Consider the following 25214-nt stretch of genomic DNA (forward strand, 5'->3'; position numbering starts at 1 on the left):
TGCTTTAACCCGCTGCGCCACCAGGGAGGGCCTGAGCGGTTGATTTTTAAATCTACTAAGGCACCAAGAATATATTTTCATAAACAAATATTAAAAAATATTTTGTTCCGGCCCTCCCTGGTGGCGCAGCGGGTTAAAGCGCAGCACTGAGAATCTGAAGCCGCTTCCGCATGAGTTCGATTCCCGCCTGCCGCCTGCCCTGGAGGAGACCACATGGCGAGCCAGACCTCTCCTGACCCGCCCGCTGCTCCCCTCAGCAGTGTACTTCGTCGATCTGCCTGTTCTGCTCTCCACTCTGTCTCTGGTGAAGCCTCTCACCGCCCCTGAGCCTCTGGCCTGTACCCCAGTTCTGTATGAATAAATAAATAAATCTTTAAAAAAAAAAAAATATTTTGTTCCCAAGTAATTTTTATTTTCTGTAGATCTAGATAACTGGAAAAAAAAGGTTCAAATAATGAAGTGTTTTCTTATTAACTCAAGGTAAAGTTTGTCTCTCTGGTTGCCTCTATTTTATGCAAATTAACATTCCTATAGATTAAAAATAGTAACGGATTGAATATTAAGTTAGAAAATACCTGCTTTTGTTAATTTTAAAGCATTTGACTAAAGTGAAGATTTCCTAGGAGAAATAAATCCCTTGATCTTAATTGCAAAAGAGATTTTAGAAATGACAGTAGTTCTTCTATCACCTCTTTGGGTTAATGACACTGTTTTATTTATATTTGTGACCTGAAGACCCTTAAATGATTCTTGGCTCAGTGGATTCCTTAGTATGTGGCCAAACATTAAGCTAAGGAACTGAGCTACCCAACATGAGTAAGGTAGAAGTCTCTGGAGAAGCTAATTGTTTACATGATTGCAAAATATGGCAAAAATTATATTATCTTTCAATGAAAAGTTTTAAAAAAGGCATAAAATTCTATTTTTCAATATTTGTTTCAAAATTTGTGACTGCCTAATGGGTAGTGATATGGTTATTTGTAATTTTAAATTTTATACTTGTCATATAATTTTAGCATACATTGGTAAGAAGTATAATCATTAGGCTAATTCTGTAGCAGTGATGTATTCTGTTAGAACATATGAGAATACAACAATTTATCCCATCGTGGATATTCTGTTAAATACATTTACTATTCTTTATTCATTTCAGCAACTGAATATTGAATGTTAGATAAAAGATTTTTAAATTTCTTCTCTGAAGTGTATGTATGCACTAATAGGTAGTTTTGATGTGAAATTTAAAGGTTTTTTTCCTACAAAATTTTCTTACAAAAAATGATCATTTACCCTGTTTACATTAACATCGCATTACTGTATATAATACATTTGAAAGGAAAGCAAAAAAAAAATTATTTTCTTGTTTTAGTATGCTGACTCATTCATTACATTCTAAAACAGACCTAGAAAAAAAAATGGATAAGAGATAATGTGAAAATATGGCTTAACTTTGGATTTGTTCTATTATAATCATCCACAGCCCCTAGTTTACATTAGGGTTCACTGTTGTATATTGTGTAGGTTTGGACAAATCTGTAATGACATGTATCCACCATTATATTAACATACAGAACATTTTCATGGTCCAGAAATCCTGTGTTCTGCCCATTCATCCCTCTCTTCCTCCTGTATCCCCAATGCATTTTATTTTTTCTCTCTTTTGAACTAACACTGTTTTGTAATATTATATATGTTTCAGGTTTACCCAGTGCTTCCTTCCTCATATCCACTAATAGACATGAAAGTGCAAAAGTTTATTTTTGTTTCACTTAGTTCATATTCCTGTTTGCTTTCTTTATAAACACATATCAGTAAATTCGTACAGTATTGTCTTTTCCTCACTGGTTTATTTCAGCCAGCATGTGTTCCTCTGTATATACACAGTGGAATACTATTCAGCAACCTAAAATGAAAAGAGATGAAATCCTTCATCTTGCAACAAGCTGTATGGATCAAAATGTTTTGTTTGCTTTTTTTTAATATGGAAGGAGGACAAACAACAGAGCTTAGGTTGTAAATTAGAAGATAGTCTTAAAAAATATATTCGCAAGAAATTTTAGTTCCTTTCTCCAACTCCAATACCTCTCTGACTATATGAAAAATACCTGCTTATTTTCCTTAGGTTGTACAATTTATTTGTATTTTTAGAAGTGAAGGCATAATGTAGAAGTTGCTGGAATTCAAATCTACTACATAACTCCCAAGCTCCATTTTGCTTCCACCTTTGTTCCACAGACTGTCAGGCAATTCTGCCCTTAAATGTTCTGGCATTAGAGAGGTGCTCATTATACCCCATCTTGTCATCACAGTGGATTCCTGTTTAATCTCTTGGGTTTCTTTTGACTTGAGATTCATACTTGACCTGAGATAACATCCCATCTGAAGAAAAGCATAACTGCAGTTGCAGGAAAGTGGCTATATAACTGATAATTGCATTTGCACTGTGATTTATCTCTTGAATGAAAATCAGTTTTGACATGCCAGTAATAATGATTTATAACAAAACTTCAAAGAGAGTACCTTGTGGTTCTTACCCTGATATGTAATGACAAAAAAAAAAAATCTTAAGAGATAGAAATAACTATAAAAGCATTGAAATGTGTCTTCTGTGCAGCAGAATGAGATGTTGAATTTTATATTTGACTTGTGCTTCTTCAGGCAACTGAATCTCACCTTTAGCAGTTCGCCTTGCCTGATAATTCTTTTTAGCTTGCAGGATAACAAGTAAAGGTATACATCTGCAGGTTTTTGATTTGTAGCCTTTCGACTATACAAACAAATGTCTCATCAAACCAAATTGTTATCTTCATGGCTGGTAGAAGATGAATTGTGCAGATTAAGTGGAGGCCTGAGTATAAGTAACTGAATTCTATCCTGGCTGCAGAAGTGCTTTCAGTAAGGGAGAAGCCCATATGCTTTTTTCTTTCAAAAGAATACATCTTATGTAAATTAAACCTTATTTTTCTGTTGCCCTACAACAATATTCTGTATTGTACAAGATAATAATCATATGAGGTTTTGTTGAGTTTTATGAATTACCTCATAGAATCTTGACCTTTGAATTAAAGCCCATAAAGACTATCATTTAAAGAATACCACAGGGCCCTCCCTGGTGGTACAGCGGGTTAAAGCACTGCACTAAGAAGCTAAAGCCACTTCCGCATGAGTTCAATTCCCACCTGCCCCGGAGGTGACCACATGGCGCGGCAGACCTCTCCTGACCCGCCCGCTGCTCCCCTCAGCAGTGTACTGTGTGGATCTGCCTGTTCTGCTCCCCACTCTGTCTCTGGTGAAGCCTCTTGCTGCCCCCCGAGCCTCTGGCCTGTACCCCAGTCCTGTATGCACAAAAAAAAAATCTTTAAAAAAAAAAAAAAAGAATACCACCTTCCTGCATTGATATCTTCAGTAATTAACTTTGGAAAATACTAGTGGACAATTTCCTATTATAACTTAGCTTATCTATGGGTTTAATTTTTCTGAATTCAAAACAATTCATTAAAGCTGGTACCATATCATAATTGACTTGAGATTACACAGTGTAAAGAAATGCATAGCTGTATTTCATGAAAAATAGCTAGATGACTGATAATTGAATTTCTAATATAATAATGATAATTTGAATTATCATTCAAAACATGGTTTTCCCTACCTCCAACAGCTGATTTTTAAATATTTTTTAAGCATTCCAGCAGGAAGTCTTTCTGATCATTCAGTATGTTGAATCCTTAGAGTGATAATTTCTACATTCAGAAGAATAATTCAAGAAAGGAAGAGAAGTAATTCCAAAGACAATGATTTGTTTTAATTTACATTAGCCGACAATATTGAAAACTATCAATTTTTGAAGCACCATGAAAAAAGAATGGCTTCTACCTTTAAAAGGTATACTATCTAAAAGAAAAAAAAAACAACTTATGCACAAATAATTGCTCTTCGTTATTAACCTGGACATACATGAGCTATCCAGTATGGAAAATATTACTGTCAAATGTGTAATGGTGTTGGAAAATCCATTAGTAGCCACAGGATCATTTGCCAAGATTTTTAAGACAATGCACAAATATTTAGTTGAGGAGCCCATCTAATGAAGAGAAATAGCTTTTTCTCTAAGGCACATGTGTATTTTATGTGCAGTCCAAGTAAGCTTTACCAACTTTTGAAAACTCTTTTATTTATCTATTCATTTTTAATTTATGAGTTTCCCTAAGCAAGGCTACTGTGGTCAGTACCACATTTGTGCCCTGAGACAGGGAAGCAGTCTATGGAGAGACACAATTACCAAATGGGATTTTCACCTTACGTACTTTTAAGATGATTATCCCCAGAGCCATGTCTCAGAAACCCCCACTGTCTCCATGAGAACGTGAGTGATGGGTGAAGGGATGTTTGTGCTCGTATGTTCTCCTTCCCACCTTGTCCAGGGAGCACCTCCAACATCTCCCCTTCTACAGATAAGATGGTTACTCAAGCTCTACCAACCTTCCTTACGCCTCATCTTTTCATTCCAAACTTGCCCTCATTCATCTGACACCACTTCCCAATACCAGAAAAATGATAGTTTGAGAGAAATCAGTAAGGATGTGCAGGTTTAGGTAACAAAATTCACTAGAAACAAAAAATCTCTATGGCTACTTTTAACATGAGGTCATAGGGTGAGGGAGAGTGCCCCTGGATCTCTCCCTCACCAGTTGAGTCTGGCTTCAGGACACTTCTATATAAGTACTAGAAATAAAGGGAAGGCTATGGTCCAAGTGGCACAGAGAACAGTTTATGCTTGAATCAGCATTAATTCCCGCAGTATTGGAGGTCATTAGTAACCCACTTGCCAGCGTTTGTGTTCAGCGCAATTACCGTGCTATGCTAAGCACAGCAGAGGACTCACACTCCTGTGAGGAGACAAGGATGAGATGTCTGAAGGAGATTTGTTTCTTACATGGATTTAATTTGAAATCCTTTCATTCTGGAGATGTCTGGGTATTGAGATAGAGCAAATGAAAGCGGTACATTCCTGTTACGGACTCAGCCATGCATCGCACTTATTTGAAAGGCTTAATCAGCACGCTCAGGAACAAGATGTGAGACATCTTGAGGCACTGCTTACTTGTCAGCTGCAAGATCCATAAAATGCAGACACCAATCTTTGCCACACTCCAGACACTGAGTTTGCAGAGTGAGAAAGACTTCGCTTGAAGATCTTATGCTCGCACCGACTTGGCAAAGGTGGAGAAGTCACTCAGGAGGGCTCTGAGGCTTGGTCCCAGCTGACCCTGCTGCTCTCGCTCTTCCTGCAGGTGACACCACTTACTTGCTCAGCAATAGGTCTCAGGTCAGAAGGCATTTCCAGGCCACTTAGCCAATTCAGACAAAGCAGTTATTTTAACTGAGTATGTAAATGGTACCTAAAAGCTTCTGATAATAGATGTTGATTGGATCATTAATTTTGAATTATTGCTAAGCCTGGTGACAGCAAGACCAAAACACTATTTTGGCAGTCAGATATACTGTTGGGTTTTCTTGCGTTTGAGCAAATATTGGGCTACATCCTTTCTGTATTTCTTCATTTATGACTTTATGGTATTTTCTTATTTCTTTAAGTGTCAGTCTTTCCGCTAAATATGAACTCTGAGAACTGAAACTTATTCTTCCTTTTTCATTCCTGTAGTATCACGCCCTAGAAAAATGTCTGCTATGTGGGAGGGCTTTGATAAATACATGTTTTTCAAAACTATAAACAGAAATGTTTGAGTGCAGAATAGATGGATGTATGGATAAACAGCTGGATGGATGGATTAGTGCACAGAAAGAGATCATTAAGTTACCTGGGGTTGAATTAGTCTGCCCATGTTACACATATCGACCAAGAATGGTAGCAGGTTAATTTCTTAACTGAGGGAACACAGGCCACCATAAAATCTCTTCTGTGACTCACTAGCATAGTCTGTCACCTATTGTTTTACTGGATACCATTTTTTAACAGCTCTTCTCTATTCTGAATGCCACTAGTGCTAACCTACATGTTAGGTAAATTCTGCTCTCCTCTTAAATATTCACCCCCATATAAAATAGTAGCAGGAGAAAAGTTCCAGAATCAACATTTGAAGACTTTCTGAAACTCTTCATTTTATCAGTTGATACTATTTTCTAATTGTAAAGCAGAACCTTGATTCTTAAATCCCAGACTCATCTTTTATGAGTTTAACTGCTCTCATAACAAGTTCTTAACTTATGAAATAAGCATGTTAATCATTTTTCTTTAAGTATATTATTTTAATTATGTTCAAAAAACACATATGGATGCACTTTTCAGACTGCAGAATGCTCACTCAGGATCGTTTTGTTCACAGTAGTCTTTCATATTACTTCCAACACTGATGGTTAGTGATTGGAATGTAGAGCTTCATAGTATCTGTCTTATAAACATGTCCTTTATTGCTTAAGGTCACTTAATCTTAGGTGTATAATCATTTGCATACTGAATTGCAACTCCTTTGGTTTTTTTTATAATTGTTAAATTTAATAGGACATTGGGGAAGTGGATGGCACAGGCAAAATGAAATTGGATTTTGATTTTTTTTTTTATTATGATGGCATCCCTTTGACTGTGGTCCAAATGATTAGTGAAGAAAAGCTGCTGTTGTGACAACTTTCCACTATGAAATAAAAGATATGACCTAGATTGGCTCTTTAGTTTACTGTGTAGAAAAAAAATAGAAAGCCCCTACCACCAACATTCAGCACATATCATAGAGATCTCCCAGTACAAACCACCACAAACAGCTAGAATGCATCACTGAAATAGCCAACATCTGCGGCAACATTGGATCACCTCATGGGATGGCTCTGAGGAAATGTGCCTATGACCTTGCAGAATTGAGCTCAATATTGTTTTTAACAATTTACAATTAAAAAGACAAAGTACTTTTTTTTTTTTTACTTTTGATTACATCATAGAATGTGTTAGGTGTCATCATAACCCCAATTAAAAAATAAATAAATAAAATTGAAAACCATTAGTCACTAAGGAAGTAAGCAGATACATTCTAGAACCCCCCACCATCATGTTTCCTCAGCTGGACTTTACTGATCAGCCACAGTGTATTTTTGTGAATTCTGTAAAAGTGTTACCAAATGTCATTTGCAATTTAAGACTGAGTAAAGAAATTTTCATTAACTTGACATCACAACTAGGAGATAGTTCTTGAGAAAATACTTGGACAACCATGAAGTTCTGTACAAATACAGCATGTCAGTGTATTATTTTTTGAATTATTAGGTTTTGTTTGAAGGAATGATTAGTGAGGACATTCCAAACATTGGAAGCCTTAAATGGCACAAAGAAAGATACCCAAATATAACTTTAAAATCGCTCATTGGTGTCTGGCATATATGATAACATAACATAGCTGTTCATAGTAAATATGCTCCCTGGTACGTTTGCAAATGAGTAGAAGCTGGTAGTTTACCACAGTGTGAGTTGAGATCTAATCTCTCTCTCTTCTAAACTGGTTACAAATTCAGTTAGATGGCCAGGTCAGCCTAAGATCTTTATAAGTATACAACTAAATGACACAGAGTTCTTTCTGAGGCAATCATGCAGTTTAATTGCTCAGAGCTGGCTCTCGCACTGCCATTTCACTAACTGACCTGCAATCAGTGGCATCTCTGCCTGCTGCATTTTCACATCTCAGAATGGCACAAATCCCAGACAAGAACTTGAGCCTCTTTCATGCTATATTCTTAAAAAAAAAAAAAAAAAGTTCCATGCTGCTGTTTAAAAATCAAAGTGTCATCACAAATGGTCTTAATGCTTTAATGAATTATGTAAAAAAATGCTGAAGTTTAACATGGAAAGCAAAACAAGAATCCAAAGACTCAACATTTGAGTTGACAGTGTTCATTTTTATAGAATGTGTATAGAATGTGACTCCTTAACACTATAATTGTAACATGACTTGTATTTTATTGACTTCAAAGTAATATGGGCACTTTCATAAAGTGCTAAACAGTTCTAGTTTTGTGTTTTGAAGTTGTCTGATTTTGTAAATTTAATCTATCATATGAATGATTTGTCAGTTTAAATGACAGAGATGTAACTTCTGCTGTATTAATTCCTTTGCTAACAATTATATTGAGATATTTTCCTGTCTACATATTTCACCCTTTAATAAAAAATGTTAACTATCTTAAAGTCATTGGAGAAATTTTAGTGTTGTGTTTAGAACTAGTTATTATATGAGCTAGGAATAGAAAAAAGAAACACATTTATGCTTAATGAATAAGAAATTATTAGTAAGAAACCTTTAAGCTTTCTTTTTAACTATTATAATACAATGCAAAATCCTTTAATATTTTCAAACTTAATCTATGTAAAAACCCTGAGTCACTGACAAATGCTAAATTTCAATAGCTATTTATATTAAAAACCTAAACTATACTATGTCAATCACTGATCTGACACAAAATCTCACTTTTAATAATAGCAATGTGCTCCTGTATATTTTCAGGAACTTTGAAAAATTGTAGTTACTTAAAAAGGATTTTAATAATTATAAAAATCAAATTTGGCAAAAAAAAAGTTGAGTATAGTTTATGAAATTTTAAATAAATATTTTAATTATAGTACTGTTTATTTGATTTTTCAAAACTGAATTAAATATAACATAGATATACAGTTTTACTATAGATTTATCTCCATTTTATATTGCTGAGTGGAAACACATTTGGTGTAGGAACATACCATTTCCTAAATTTTAGATTGCTATTAAGAAACATTAAAATTTTTAAGTCACAAATTTAAAACAAAACAACAACAAAAGTGTTAAGACCATAATACCTTTATGCTGAGTTACAAAAAATTTTAGAAATATAAATATTTTAAATTTTTATGGAGTGGTATACTTACAACTATTTATAGTGGCATAGTTTATCTACTTACTTATGAAATTAATTTGTAAACATATTTTCTACTAATTACAACCACAAGTTTCTATTACATTTAAATGATAACAGATTTATTCATTGCCCTTTTAATGGAAGTATTACTGACAGTAATTATAAAAGTTTAAGTTGAAAATTTTATAGTACTAAGAAATGCTAAGTCTATATGAAAATAAGTTTAATACAAAACTTAGATGTGATGAAATAATCAATCATTAGATGTTTTATTGAGATTTAGGATTTATGTGGCATTCTATTCTTTGGAAATATAATACAAAAGTCCAGGTATGGCCTTTTAAGAGCATTGCACTTTTGTTGTCATAATCAAAGCCAAAAGATAAGAATGCAAAATATGAAATTGGAATGCATAAGAAAAGTATCCATTCAATAGATGACACATTCAAAACACAAGAAAAAGAATATCAGGAGGAGCAAGAAGTATTCCTTAATGTAGTGACCATCATCAGATTTGTCAAGTTAGGGGAAGCTTAAATGGCACAGTGGTCAAATTAAGATCATTTAAAAACTATCTCCTGTCAAATTTAAGTTACATTTTGAATATGGATTATTTCATATATATATTCACATTTCTTCATGGTTTATTCCCAGAATGTTCAGGTCCACTGGGAATTGAAGGAGGAATCATATCAAATCAGCAGATCACAGCTTCATCTACCCACCGAGCTCTCTTTGGACTCCAGAAATGGTACCCCTACTATGCACGTCTTAATAAGAAGGGACTTATAAATGCCTGGACGGCTGCAGAAAATGACAGATGGCCATGGATTCAGGTAACTGTGGGTTGAGACAAGGTTACTGCCAAAGAATGACCACAGTCATTTCAGAAGGAAGACAAGTGAGAGCCCAAAGTGGGACTTGGCTTCATGCCACAGAGGCTGGCTGATACAATGAAGGGTCCAGATTGCCTATAAGTATTGCAATGTGGGCAACACATACATTCCATTGGAAAGTGTGTTAAGAAAACTAAAATGTTAACATTTTGGGTTATGAAAACAACTATTTTAAAATTCACATCAAAGAAGGGGGGGTTTACATATGCCATGTATTCATTAGCAATGTGTTAACACTGACATTTCAAGAAAATTAAAATCGCCTTCTCCATCTCAGAAGTGGTTCCACATGTGCAAGTACAAAATACACAATGAATATTTGTAACTCCAATGTCTTCAGCACTTTCTTTCAATAGATACTCCAATGTCTTCAGCACCTTCTTTCAATAGATGAAGGCACTTTAATTTATATTCTCCTTTTCTTTAATTTTAGGCAACTTTTTTAAAAGAAATAGATGAATACAATCCTATGCTTAAATATTGACTGGGTGATGATAATAATGCTAATTTACTAGCTTGCAAATTTTCCAGTTAAATGCTTTTTGAGCACTTAGCTGAAATGCTACACTAAATTACACATGAGATGATCAAAACATAGTTTCTGTAAAATAGTATACCCTTTATTTGAGTCGGAGGTAAGCACATTAGAAACTTCTAAAAAGAAGGAAAACTAGTTATTATGAAAAAGTCTCATGGGAAGTAGCTTTCAACGGGGATGAGCTGCCATGGAGCAGCATATTCAAAGATGCCATGGGAGAGTCTGGAAAGCATCTTGTTGCCAACCATAGCTTGCACATGGATTGCTGGAGAAATGTGGTCGAAGAGTTTGGTGGTATTTAGAAACCGTATTTACTAAAAGACTTTGACAAAATTCCATTGGAAATGGGAGCTGCAGAATTTTATTGTGTTTAGATAGCTGAACTTTTCTATAGGTTCACTAAATGTTTTGTCAGAGGTCATTTTAACCATGGGAATCCATAATGTGATATTATTAGGTGCAATGTATAGGGGCGGCTTCGCAAGCTGTGAATTGAAAGGAAAAGTGATTTAGAAACTAGTAATATGACTTCTCTATGATAGGCCCTGACAGAATTGTGGTAAAATGTTTCATTTTTCAAGCATCTTATGAATTCTTATATGACCTGTATACATTTTTTTAATCTAAATGAGATTATCTAGAATATCTAGAATTTTTATTTTGTTTTATGAATTTATAAAGTGAGATATATATATATAGCAACATATGTATACCAATATATATAGAGAGAGCAACATGTGCAAAGAGAATTGCAGAGAGTAGAAATGGCACATTTATATTATACAGTTTTGATCAACTAATGAAATTCTAATTAAGGTTTAAACAGATACAGGAAAATGTAAATTGTTTATATTTTATTTGCTACAAATCATTCCAGGAATCATTTTTATTTGACTGTTAGGAAGTACATTTGTGGGATTGTGGTCAGAAAAAGCTTTCAAGGTTCAGATTTATAGCAGAAATTGCAGAACAGTAGAGAGGTGATGTCACATGTTTGCTTCAGGGTTTCTGTTTGGCAAATTATGTTTGTGAACATCAGTGATTGACTTGTTTCAATAAAACATAAGGACATACTTTTGGAAAATTTTCTCTGAGAATCACCTTATTAATATTTCATGTCTTGAGTTTTCACTTTTATTTGTCCCAGATTATTAACTACTTAACACTGTGTATCTGTCTTTCAAAGTATGAATGAACTTTAAATATATAAGAATTACTATAGGAAGTGATTATAGGAAGAAATAACCTCAGTAGAAAGGACCTTGACTGAGATTAAATTTATCAATGTAAGTAGAATGATTAAATATTTTTTACTTTTAAGGGCACTATTATAATTTATTATTGTAGCAATCATTTTGCTTTTATATGAGGATAATGATAAACTCAGAGAAATGCAGTAAAGGTAAAAACAAGTTTGTTAGATGAAGAAATCTTGCTTATAACAAGAAGAAAACTGAAAATGCACCATTGTTATTCAAAAACTCTGTATTATTTCTGTATTTTTAATAGCAACATATTTTCTAAGTTAGTTTTCAAAAAGAAAATGCTTATTGTTTTCTTAAAGGGAAATGATATCTAGGAGTCTCAGGAAATCTAATCATGTACCAAATTTTCTGTATTTGAATATTATTAATTTCCCTTGCCACTTAATTCTCTTATTTATATTCAGCCCTTCAAATGAAACATTTCAGTACTTTACTTAAATTTACTTATAATGAGCAAGGTAGTCCTTTAATCTCTCAGGTGATACACACACACTATTTATAACTAAATTTCATTGTCTTAATGAAATGAAAATTGAAATTGTCATTTTAAATTTACACATTCAGCATTAAATTTGTTGATAACACTACAGTGTTTATAACTGATTCTGGCTTTAATGGGTGAGTGTAGTAAATACAGTTGAACAATACCTGTTATTTCATTTTCACTTTTTTCTGACCTTTATTTCCTCACCCAGAATTTTTTCAAATAATAAATAACCACCACCTTAAACACTGACTGATTCATTAAAATCCTAGAACATCATTTTCTCTTTCTGACTTGTGTTAGAAATAGAAAATTTGTACAATTATGGAAATATGTCTTGAGTTATTGCTTATAAAAACATTAAAAACTTACTTTAAATTTCTGGGTACATTGATAAGGTCAATCAGGTGGTTTTTAAGAGAATTTATATCATTATTTTTTCTTGTCTTTTAGAACTACACATAGTTAAATATTATTTTTAAACCCCTTAGGTGATTTTGTTTTAGATATGTGTATTCTTTCCAAAACACCCATATATTTTTCAGGTATTCACTTTCATATCCATTCAAAAAACATATACTGAGTTAATATGTCTTTGTAGTCTAAACTTTATGAGGCACTAGAAAAAAAATGCATTCATCACGCTCTGAAACTAGGATATGAGAAAGCAAATTTTTATTATTTACTGTTATTTTCATAAGACTATGTATTCATGACCTGGTCTTATATAATCTGCTAACCATCACTTGAACCATAATATTTTAGTCTAGCTAAACAGCCTATTTTTTTATAACAGTTTATTTTACATTTTTACATTTTTTTTCCATCTCAATTGTAGTCCCCGTGGGTTTCTCATCACCAAGTCACCCATGTGCCATCACCATAATCCCGTGCACTTCCCTCCCCACCCCCACCCCCATTTTTGATCCCATTCTCCACTCCACCCCCGCAAAATGTCTCTGGAATATGGCTGTTCATTATTCTTATTATTTTCTCACCTGATCCATTGTACTCCTGCTATGAGTGAAACCATCCGATATTTTTCTTTCTCTTTCTGGCTTATCTCACTAAGCATGATCTTTTCCAACTCCATCCAAGTTGCTGCAAAAGACATGTGTTTCTCTTCTTTGGTTGCTGAGTAATATTCCATTGTATATATGTACCACATCTTTCTAATCCAGTCATCTACTTTTGGGCATTTGGGCTGCTTCCATGTTTTTCCAATTGTAAATAAAGCGGCAATAAACATGGGGGTGCAGGTATCTTTTCAATCAGTGTTTTTGTGTCTTTTGGGTAGATACCTAGGAGTGGGACTGCTGGGTCGTAGGGAAGCTCCATGTTTAGCAGTTTTAGGAACCTCCAAACAGTTTTCCATAGTGGTTGTACTAGTTTGCATTCCCACCAGCAGTGCAGGAGAGTTCCTTTTTCTCCACATCCTCGTCAACATTTATTGTTGCTAGTTGTTTGAAGATGTGCCTTTCTCACTGGAGTGAGGTGGTATCTCATTGTGGTTTTAATTTGCATCTCCCTTATTACGAGTGATGTTGAACATTTTTTCATATGCTTGTTGGCCATCTGCATTTCCTCTTTGGAGAATTGTCTTTTTAGCTTTTCTGCCCATTTTTTGATGGGATTGTTTACTTTATTTTTGTTGAGTTTCATCAGTTCTCTGTATATTTTTGTGATAAGTCCTTTATCACTACTTTTGTGTGAGAAAATAAACAGCCTAATTCCTATTACACTATGTACTACATAGCTATAGTATTAGTTTACTGATATTTTTGATGAGTGTACCAAGACAAAGCCGTATTTGCTTGGAATGTTCATTTACCAATAATTGTTTCAGTACTGTTTTATTACTGAGAAAAATAATATTTTGTCTTTGTCTTTTAAATAATTTATTATCCTTCAAGAAAATGCCATCATAATCCTTTCCTGTTCACTTTCTATATACTACAGAATTTGGAGGTGGGATTGGGAGGTAGTTACTTATCAAATTTTAATATGCACAGAAACAATATATGTCATAGGATAAATAATGAAACTTCTAGATTGTTCCCCAGACAGTTCCTACCGCAGGTTATCTCAGATTGTGCTTTTTAAAGCATGTTTTATCAGTTCATAAAAATTGGATTTGTATTGTCTGTGTTACATTAAAAAATAAATAAATAGAAATTAGAAAATGCTTTTGCTGTATGACCTGACACTTGTTGGAATTGCAAGTAGTAATAACTGCAGGGATGGAAGAGGAGGGAAAAAAAAAAAACAATAAAAAAATGAGGGAGTATAGTGTGAAATACATGGCCCACAAAAGGTCTCTAAACTAGTGGGAGGCAGAGCCATGTTTATATGTTTATATCCTGTTCTGAACTGCACTCAATTTTAACAGCACTTTGCAAGTGAATGTTAGTTATTAGTCCTAAAATTTTAAGTATTTTCAACATTCAATGTTCCTAGATTGCTTTTGGATACTGCTCTGCTTGAAAAGATAAAACATCCCAAAGCAAAACCACCTGACTTTTGCATCTAAAATAATAATAATAATATAGAAAACATGAGCCAAAAAAGAATTATGTGAGTGAAAATTATGTTTCAAATCCACATTTCTGGATTATAAAATTCTATGTGTGTGTGTGTTTTTTTTAACTTTATGACGGATGAGATTGAGAATGCTGCAAAAAAAATAGAGTAATGTATTTTATTGCAGAAGTCTGAATATAATGTATATGAACTTCTTTGGAGTAATTATACACACCTGGAGCTCCTTAAAACACAAAGCCATTTTTTAAGTTGCAGAATTTTTGAAGTAAGTCATTTTTCTTTTTTAATTTTCAGGGTTTTTTTCTAGTCATGCAACCTGTAATGCATAGAACCTAATTCATATTTACCACATCTTTATTCAAGTAGAAATGCCTTATTCTGTTTTTTCCCTGGAAGTGCTACATCCCCAGATACACTCTTGTTCATGCTAACCACCTCTCCCCTGCTAATTACATATGGATGTTAATATATCAGTTTATCTTTGATGGACTCTTTTCTAGTAAGTTATTTATTTGAAATGGGTTTACATTCATAGCTTGTTATTATGTTATTTTTGGGTAAAGATTTATTTATTTATGCATATGTGAACTAGGGTAAAAGAAGAGGTGTGGGGAGTGAGTGGATTCACCAGAGACAGAGTGGGGAGCAGAACAGGCAGATGTACTTAAATACACTGAAGGGAGCAGCAGGCAAGACAGGAGAGGTCTACTGCACCATGTGGGTCAGCTTCCTGGCCAGAGATTGAACTTGTGCTTCAGTGGCTGGGTACAGCTTCATAGTGCTGTGCTTAACACCTTGGGCAATCAGGAGTCCAATGTTATTTTTAAAAAAATAATAATAATAAAGACACACTGAGCCCTCTCTGGTGGCATAACAGGTTAAAGCACAGCACTGCAAGCCAGCCATAGCCACTTCAGTGTGAATTCAATTCCCTGCCAGGAGGTGACCCACATGGCACGGCAGACCTCTCCTAACCCATCCGCTGCTCCCCTCAGCAGTGTACTTGTCAATCTGCCTGTTCTGTTCCCATTCTGTCTCAGGTGAATCTTCTCACTACTCTTCCACTTCTGGCCTGCACCCCAGTTCTGTATGCATAAATAAATAAATCTCTAAAAATAAATAAAGGCACAGAAATTAAGTTAAAATATGGTGATGGATCTATACTGAAAATAATACATTCAATCTAGTTAGTTCATCACTTACCAAATATATACCAATACTAGTACATGTCCTTATTAGCTTTAAATGACATGTTTTGGAACTTAACTCAAGAGTCTACCCTATCGCCTATGTGATTAGCCAGATAGTAGTTGTTCTCTAACAAAAAAGAAGCTGCATCTGATCTCTTTCTCCTAAGTTGTTTCCTGTCTGGCTTTTAGCACTGAAGGTCTCTGACTGGATGTCTGCTGTCCCTTCATGCCATCTGTGTGCGATCTGCCGCTTTGTTTAGTCATAAGTACTACTTGGTTTTTCTACTGAACATCTACCAATCTTTATGTTCATCTCCTTTATTTGATTCTCTACCAAGAAATTCCTAAAATTTCTGGGTTTTATCTCCAAATTAGAAACCACCAAACAGTCCTTCATTCCCTCTCTGCCAGCTGTTGTTTGAATCACAGCAGCTAACATGCCTTTATAGACATTGCTTGTTTTTCTCTCTCATGGACTGTCAGCAGTTTTAGAGTACAAGTTATACCTGATTTAATTCGAATTCCATAGCACTGTGAATAAATATTATGTTTGATAAAGTAGAGAAAATTAAAGAATATAGACAGGAGAAAGATGGTGTTTGTTTTCAGATGGTAGTTTAGCTGCACCAGCTGGTACTGAAAATGCCCAAACAAAGCAGTGTGCTTTATATTCAACTGCAAAGCACCTGTATTTGAATGTGTCATTTACATAGAATTCCATTAGTGCCAAAGCTGATAGCTCTATCCACAAGATAGAGAATGTCTCACCCATCCAGGCACAGAGCAAGAAGCCTTCTGTAACTCCCCTTAGCCCATCCTTTATGCCATAATCAATACAAACCACTTTTATAAGGAACATTAGATGGATAAGGCTGATACCCACAGTGTTTGTCAGGAAGTCTGCTAATTAAACCCTGAGTACAAAGCAGCAAAATTTTCATCCCACTGACATTTTCATTCTGAAATATTGAAAATTAAATGTTTGTTTTGGCTTCTTGCACATTTTCTATATCTGTTATAACCACTCCATAGAGTTAGAAATTTTGGACAGTGCTGTTTTTAAAGTAACCAGATATTCTCTAAGATTAACCAGGGGGGACATAAACCTTTAGGATACTATTATCTCTCTAATTTATGTAATTCATAATTTTTTGCCCTTACAGAAATGTCAAAAACAAGCAAATAATATCATATTACTGTACTCATAAAATATAGAATACAAAGAGTTATAGGGAACTCTTTAACGTGATTTTTAGCATTTCTTAAACTCTTTGGCTCAACAAACCACCTTTGCAAAAAGACTTTTTCATTATATCTATGATAGATTTTGATCAGAAGGATAATCTTTCTAACTTAATTGGTTAAGATTTAAATGCATTGTGATTCCCTTAGTTTTCATTATCTTAAGAATGTTAACAGAGTGATACTAAGTGAAAATTAAAATGCTGTAAAATGATTGAAAAGAGTAAAGATCCAATGAAGATAATCTAGAAAACTAGCCCTTGAAACCTGGCTGTGGAATGGGGGCAACCAGAGTGGGAGGGGGGAAGAGAGAGGAGAGAGATGAGAATGCAGGAGGGAGGGAGAGTGGGTAGGGGTCTGTGGTGGTGGCTTTGGGCTTTTTAGTGATGGGTGCACCATGGCAACAGTGCCTTATGGGGCAGGGGCAGGAGATCCTATGCTTCTGTAATGCAAACAATGATGTAAAACAATATTAACTCAATAAAAATATTTTTTTAAAAAATTGCAATTCGGGCCCTCCCTGGTGGCGCAGCGGGTTAAAGCACTGCACTGAGAAGCTAAAGCCACTTCCGCATGAGTTCGATTCCCACCTGCCCCGGAGGTGACCACATGGTGTGGCAGACCTCTCCTGACCCACCCGCTGCTCCCCTCAGCAGTGTACTTCATCGATCTGCCTGTTCTGCTCCCCACTCTGTCTCTGGTGAAGCCTCTCACCGCCCCGAGCCTCTGGCCTGTACCCCAGTTCTGTATGCATAAATAAATAAATCTTAAAAAAAAAATTGCAGTTCACTCCTAGCATGAAAAATGCAATCAAAATTTAGGACCTCTAGTTTTATAATTACCTTGATTGTATTCATGATGAACTTAACTCTGGTCCCATCTTCATGGCTAGTCACATGACAAGTAGACAGAATCTAGGTTATAGATCCCTATTTCTGGCTCTGAAGATTAGGAGATAGTGCTCTAAGTTCCTACCATTTTTCAGATTTTATTATTGTAACTTTCTGCTAAACTACTCCTCTGTGAATTTGAGTCCAGCTTCAACCAAAGGTGTTAAATGGCTTATGAGACCTGCTGGTTATGAATTAGTGGCAGCTACTGTGTCCTGTACAACAGTTTATCCTAATAGCTGCACAGCGCCTTCTACAAGGGCAGAGGATTCACTGCAGCTGGTGCTGAGGCCCCAAGGGGAGAAATGAAGAAGGGAAAAGTGAGTCTGAGCTCAAGATTTCATTGCCTCTTCTTGTTTATATTCTGGGAACTAGTGGATCACTATTTGGAGTGGACTAAAAGAAGCTCTTATCTCCACTGTAGTCACTGATTGAATTTGTTCTGCCCCACTGACTCAGTGAAAAACTCCCTGTGTTGAAAATTTGACCAATTACTTAACCACCTAACCTGATGCTGAAAGCTTTATTTTTTTTTTCTTTTGAGATGGTAGTTAATTTGAAGCCATTTTCTTTTGGTTGAGGTCAGGGAGTGTTTCGTTATTTAAAAATTAACCAAGTGTGGCTAGACATAGATGCAGGGGGAAAAAATGTGAGTATATGCTCCTATATTTAGGTTACAAATGAGTTTCATTATCCATAGTATCTTGCATTGGCTTTATGATTAGATAGCATATTACAGTCTTGGGATTTCAACTGCTTACATGAACTGATTCTGAAATTTCATGTCATCAGGACTGTTTGTATCCCATTTTTCAGGTGGAATAATCTAGGCACAGAAATAGAAGGGCATAATCCATATTCACAAAATGAGTTAAATTGCACAATTCTGTACTAGTTTTTCTGTGACAACTCTTCAAAGTCCCCTTCTATTTTGGAGGGCAAAGGGGTGGATCATTGTTGTGGATATGGGGGATAATAAATTTTTACTTTTATAAAGTGGCATTGCGTCCTATAAAATTTCTATTTGCCCGTAAGCAAGCACTTCTCCTCTAGCCTAAGGCAGCTGTTCTCAAGCTTCAACTATGTAAGAATTACCTGGAGAGCTTTTTAAATATGGTCCCTATCCTTAGACTTTCTAATTTAATAGGTCAGAGAGCGCACACAAAGAACTACATAGTGAACAAGTACTCCGAGTAGATTTTGATATTGGCAGTCCTGAGAAAAATGTGGTAATCATTTCCCTTATGAAGCTCACATTTCTAACCAGAGAATTACTTCACCTTGAATGTATCCTTTCATTATTAGCAGTGACTTAATTAAATAAATTAAGAGGTTGGAGAGCAGTAATGTTGCTGTTCAAAGTGAGACATCAGCGTGAAGCATTTTAAAGTAATGATTGGTATCTAGACATCACAAATCTAAGACCTAACTCCTTAAGCTGCTTTGGTCATACTTTATTACTAACCTGCCTATATCGGTCTAACTTACATGGAATCTCCATTCCTCCATGATCTTTAAATAGCAATGCTTGATTGTTTTCAGAGGATTTTTGTCTGTAACATGAGGTTTTCAGTAATTGAGTCATAATTAAATAGTAAAATGCTGGCAAAAAAACCAAAAACCTATATCCCGCTAAGATCAATCTTTAAATGTTTTATTGTTTAATACTCAGCAGGGCCTTAGGAATCTCTAGGAAGAAATCTTTTCAAGCAGAATGAAATGAAAACATCAGGAATCCGCTAGCACACTAGCATTTTAATTATTAAAGGTGATTTAAGTGTATTCCAAATTTTTGAAGGTGACATTAAAAGTATTCCAGACAGAGGGAATGGAATGAATAAGTCTTGGAAGGGACTCAAGATATATCAGTGAGTGGTCATACTCTACAGGAAAATTAGGTATATGGAGAGGGACAAGAGGATAAAAGTCTGCGAAGTGAAAATACCTCGATGTTAGATGAAGGTGTTACTTGAGCCTATTAAGGGATTCACAGCAGAGTATCAACCCTTTTGGAACTAGAGTTGAGGAAGATGACATATCCATGGTATGTGTTCCAATTACATAACACATGTCTAGTGCCCTAAAGGCATTTTGTAAAATTTCACTGACGAAATATACTTAATGCAGGGATAAGCCTAGGAGCAGGAACCCAGTTAGGAGACTTTTATAGCTAATCACACAGAAGGGGACATGAATCATACTGTCAAGTGTTGAAGTAAAAATAAAGAAGAAAATGGTAAGGCAGCTTGAGAGGAAAGTATTGACGATTGAATCATGTGTTAGGAGATGGGTGGGAGGGTAAAAGAAAAATTAACTTACTGGTTTTTGAACTTAAGCATGATTTTAGTACCAAAACAGAATTATAGGGGTCAGGTAAAGAAGATGATTTGCTCAGAAAATGGTAAATTGATTTACTTGAAGAAAAGTCTAATAGCAACATCCAAAAGACTGAATTTTCTGTTTTGAATAGAAAGTGGAAGAGGACGCCACTGACAGCTGACACTTTTCCTCCAGGTCATTGGCATTTGTGAATCACATGGTCTCACCTAATAAAACAGGAGGTTACTGGGTATCCAAGTAGATTCCTAATAAATGTTTGAGGAAAAAGAGGAGAGCGCTAAAATAGAATTTCTTCCTCTAGTAGTGAACATTTCTTGCCTTCTGTTTTCACTTCTATCAAAATAGTTTATCAGAAAATAACTTAGTGGCACTGTTGTATAGAACCCTCAGGAAGAAGTGAATGAACTTTGAGCATCTGAATACATTCATTCTGCATTAGTGCCCTTTGCAGAATGTCTCATTTTTCTACCATACGTTGTCTTCATTTTCTCACGTATTGGTTTTTAATGTTGTTACTGCTTCAGCTGCTGCTGCTTTTCTCCAGAATTGATATATTTAATTAAAACAGTAGCTGTTTCAACCTAACATTGCTGTACTTAGTATAGATTGTTTCATTTTGCCATAATTTTTGGTTCTTGAAAAAAATAACAAAGACCTTTTTCCACAAATGGGCTCTCAGATTTCTTGCTTCTGTTATATATTTAATGTTTAAATAATCTTGAGTATTTTTCCCAGAGTCCATAGTGTATAGCCCTATGTTCATTTCTCAGATTTAAGAAAACAATGTTAAGCTCAGGTTTCCTTAGTTTATTACAATCATTAGCGCTATAAAGTGCTGGATTCAGAAATAAACATGAATTCTTCCATCTCCTTTTTTCAAGGGGACCCAACCTAAGCCAGTATTTTTATATAATGGTGGCTTTCAAGAAGCTCTAAAACTGAATTGTGATTATCTTGTAAAACAAAACAACAAATAAGACATCTTGATACTGCCAATGGGTAGTAGCCTTTTCTTCCTCTTAGGAGCATTAACCCAGATTTTGAAAGATGCATATAAATGCTGAAAGAAGAGAATATTATCAAGTATTTTTAAATGTTTTTCTTATTTTTCAATCTGTCACAGTTGAACAGATATTTACTGAGCAGCTACTATTTTCAGAGAAATATTTGGTCAATAGACAAGTTTTCTATAACCTGTGGAACATACTTAAATAGATAAAAATACATTTTATTCTGTCTATATGATAAGTTCATTTTAAAGACAAAGTGAAAAAGCTGTATATGGTTCAATTACTGAACAACTGAACTCAATCATGTGCTGTGGTAAGTTTGGAAAATGTCTGAATTCCAACCACAGGCAGCTACTTTAAGGCTTCTTCTTTCAGCTTCCCAACCTCTGGAAAACAGACCTCTTGAATTAATCTCCAACTCTATTTAAATTAATAAATTCATTCAGTCAGTATATTCACTGAGCATAATTCATCTACCAGCTGCTTTTCTAGATGCAACTTTCTCCGGGAAGCTTCTCCTAACTGCATTTCTCACCTCAGACTAGATGAGTCTCCTAATATATTTTCATATGTTTCTTGCCTAGTTTTTGTTACAGTTTATAATTAAAGGTTGGGTAGGATATTATTTTATTAGGTAAATGCATGAGGGTAGAGTTATGGTCTGTTAGGCACCTTTGAATCCTCACTAATCCTGATGACTAAACTTTCAATAAGTATAAGATATGCTATCCAAATTGTTTTGGTTTTTCCAAGACCTCAGACATTTTTATTTGTCCAGCAGTGATTATTAAATGAATTGATAAGTAATGTGATGATAAATGAGCCACATTAGCTGTTCATTAGGTGTTGAAATGTAATATAAATCAAACACATTTATACATAATGTTATATTCTATATATGGAGTTTAAGGTCATTGGTTCTGGACTCAAAGTATCAGGACTGTGACTTGTCCAAAGTTCACTAAATGCACTAAAATACAACTGCTTTGTATCTGTTGTGGCAACAAAGATAGACTGATCTCTCACAGTTATTGTGACTCAAGGCATGTGACTCAAATGCCCCAAGAATTGCATGGTGCCGGTGAAAAAAAAAATAATAATAATGAACAGCTATATACCAGAGACACTTTATGGGGGTCGAGTGGGGAATGGGATCAAAAACAGTGGGGGGAGGGAAATGCACTAGACTATGGTGATGACACATGGGTGATTTGGTGATGGGAAGCCCAAAGGGATTACAACGAGATGGATAAATGCGCAAAATGATGTAAAAATAAACTATTATTTGAATAACCTATTATTCAAAAAAGAAAGAAAGAATTGCCTAGTGCTCCCTGGGAACCTTCCTTGAAACACAGTGCATACTGTCCTTCTCCCCACTTCATCATGTCCCCGTCCTGCTGCCAGGGTATCAGATGCCACCATGGTATGAAAGGTATCTGTAGTGGCCAAAAGATGAAAGGCATGGTGAGCCTTTACAGGTTGGGCCCTGCCGCACGTTAACACAAGTTCTTTAATATTTAAGCCACTGTTCATGGTGCTCTTTCTCATTCATAGCTGAATCAAATCATGCCTAATATGAGTCTGTAAACCTTTCAGTATCAACTTCAAGAGAGAATATATGTAAGTGCTGTAATATTTTTTGAAATGTTACATGCAAGAGCAGAGGAAGTCATAAAAGCATTAAAACTGAAAGTACATTAAATTGAGAAAATGCAGGAAATTGTCTAGTTTGCCACAGTAAGTAAAAGGGATATCCCAGGTCAACAAACATAGCAAAAGAAGAAATTAACCATTTCCAGTTTCTCCTGTTTTCTTCATAATGCCCAAGCAGAGTATTTACTCTACCTCCTGGGCTTGTCTCCTATTTGCCTGGGTTTAGAATGATTATTGTATCCTAGTATAACCTTGGGCAGGCCTCTAGACCTTTGCAGGCCTTCGCTTCCTATCACTAGTCAAAACTAACAATTTTTCTTGTGTCCAGGATAAAACATTTGCCTCTTTATCACTTTTAACACTCTGCTTTATACTGTGGTTATTATAACTTCATTTGTTTTCCCTGCCTCTCAAGGAGCAGAGATGACTAAAATTCCTTCATTTTTTCCTAACTTGGCCCTCCTAGAAGACCAGAATTGTCTGATCTATTCCAACAGATTAATACAAAGAGCAAGTGAAATAGTGTAACAAGTGTATAGAAACACAAAGTAAATGTGAGTTAAAGAAATAGTGTCTAATGTACCTAATTAGTGTCAACTGAAGAATCATTTCATTCTTTTTGTTGTTCTTGGATGTTAGTAAATGAGAAATTCAATTTTCTTCTTTTCTGGAAAGAATAGTAATGATTGCAAACAATACTTACAGCTGCTTGTCACCTACGGGGCACCATTATCTTTATACTAGCACAACCCTGTGAGTTAAAGCCCCTCATTACCATTGTAAGGATGAAAAGGTCTGATTTACAAAGGTTTGTTTGCCCAAAGCAGTGTTAGGAAATACAGTGGCACCCATATCACAAATCTGAGGTTTCAGAAAGCAAACAGTCTCCTCAGTACAATGATTTACTTCTTACAGAGGAAACCGATTTTCTTCAGTGCTGAGGCACCCAATTTGGGTTCTCAATGGTCCTCATCGCTGGTGAGCACCTAGAAGTGGAAGACCTGCCTTACCTCTCAAGACTTGTAGGTCAGGATTCCTAACTCCTGTCTCTTGCTTCTGTTTGTCTCTCTTCTTTCCTGCATTCTCACAGTACCACTATTGTCTCCAACACCAAAGAATGAGAGGGCCCAAACTTAATATTCGGTCCTGGGTTGTGAAAATTTGACACAAAAGGACAGGATGTATTTGCTCATAGAAGTATTTAAGTTGTCACAAAAGTCAAAGCATTTTATCTTCTACGTTTTATTCAAAATAATTAGATATTTCAGTGTAGTACTAAAAATTCCCAGAGAGGGAAAAAAAGAAAAGCAGATTATGAAGTAAACCCTTACTCCAGAAATGTATAAGCAGGTAAAGGATCAAAAGATATCACTGGCGTCTTCTAGGGAGATTTCATTATCAGTTACAATGAATCTGTTATATCAGCTGTCATTTTAAAAGACTGTGGAATATTTACCACTGTATATATGATTTTTTTGCCATAATATTAAAGTTTTACTTTAAGCATGTCTGAAATTAGATAATCTGGTTATCTCAGTAAATAATCCTGGAAGCTTCCTGTAGAGCCATAGTAACTGCCTAATAATGAGAAATAAACAAGCAATACTATTTGACTATGCAAATATTTTGAATCATAAAGTTAATTTAAGTCCTCAAGAAAAACCATGAATTGTAAGTCCTTTTAGTGATGTCAGAACATACACTGATATACACTAATGTGATAATGGAAATTTCCTTTTAAATAGATTTTTTTATTATATTTTTGAAACAAATGTAAGATTATGATTATTTAGATTAAAATCAGAAGAACATAAAGAATATAAAACACTAAGTTATTACTTGGTAATAGCTACTGTATCTGTGTTTCAAAGATTTCTATTCCTTTACTTCACCCTCTTATTTCTCTTTCTGGTTAATTCATATTGCATGGTGCTGAAAAATAATGTCCTAGAAAATTTACCACCTTTCCACAAGAGCATGTATTTGTTTTAGAGATTTCTTTTTTTTTTTTTTTCAGCCCATAAACATCACAGGATTCTGCTTCCCTGCAGTACATTTTAACTTTCAATTATGTGGTATTTGTTTCTGTCTTGATGTTTAATTGATCCCATGTCAACATTTAAGATTTCAGGACACTTGTTGTCACTACCCGTAACATCTTCATAAATAGAAAGCATAGAGTGTTCCCTAGCAAAACTTGGAAACATCTGCTGACACATTGTTACTTGCATGCTACAAATAATATACCAGATTTATATATATTATATATA

General features: G+C 34.9%; 1 protein-coding gene across 2 annotated transcripts in view; it reads left to right on the forward strand.

Annotated features, from left to right (window-relative positions):
• EDIL3 (EGF-like repeats and discoidin I-like domains 3) overlaps nucleotides 1–25214 on the forward strand; it is a 374934-nt gene that overhangs the window by 237147 nt on the left and 112573 nt on the right. For both annotated transcript variants that reach the window (XM_004678155.2, XM_012721843.1), the window contains one exon: nucleotides 9547–9728. In XM_004678155.2, the coding sequence (XP_004678212.1) occupies nucleotides 9547–9728 (182 nt within the window). The remainder of the gene's footprint in view (nucleotides 1–9546; nucleotides 9729–25214) is intronic.

The sequence above is a fragment of the Condylura cristata genome, unplaced genomic scaffold (assembly GCF_000260355.1).
Source record: "Condylura cristata isolate star-nosed mole 26May11 unplaced genomic scaffold, ConCri1.0 scaffold00007, whole genome shotgun sequence".
In the NCBI taxonomy this organism is placed as follows: domain Eukaryota; kingdom Metazoa; phylum Chordata; class Mammalia; order Eulipotyphla; family Talpidae; genus Condylura; species Condylura cristata.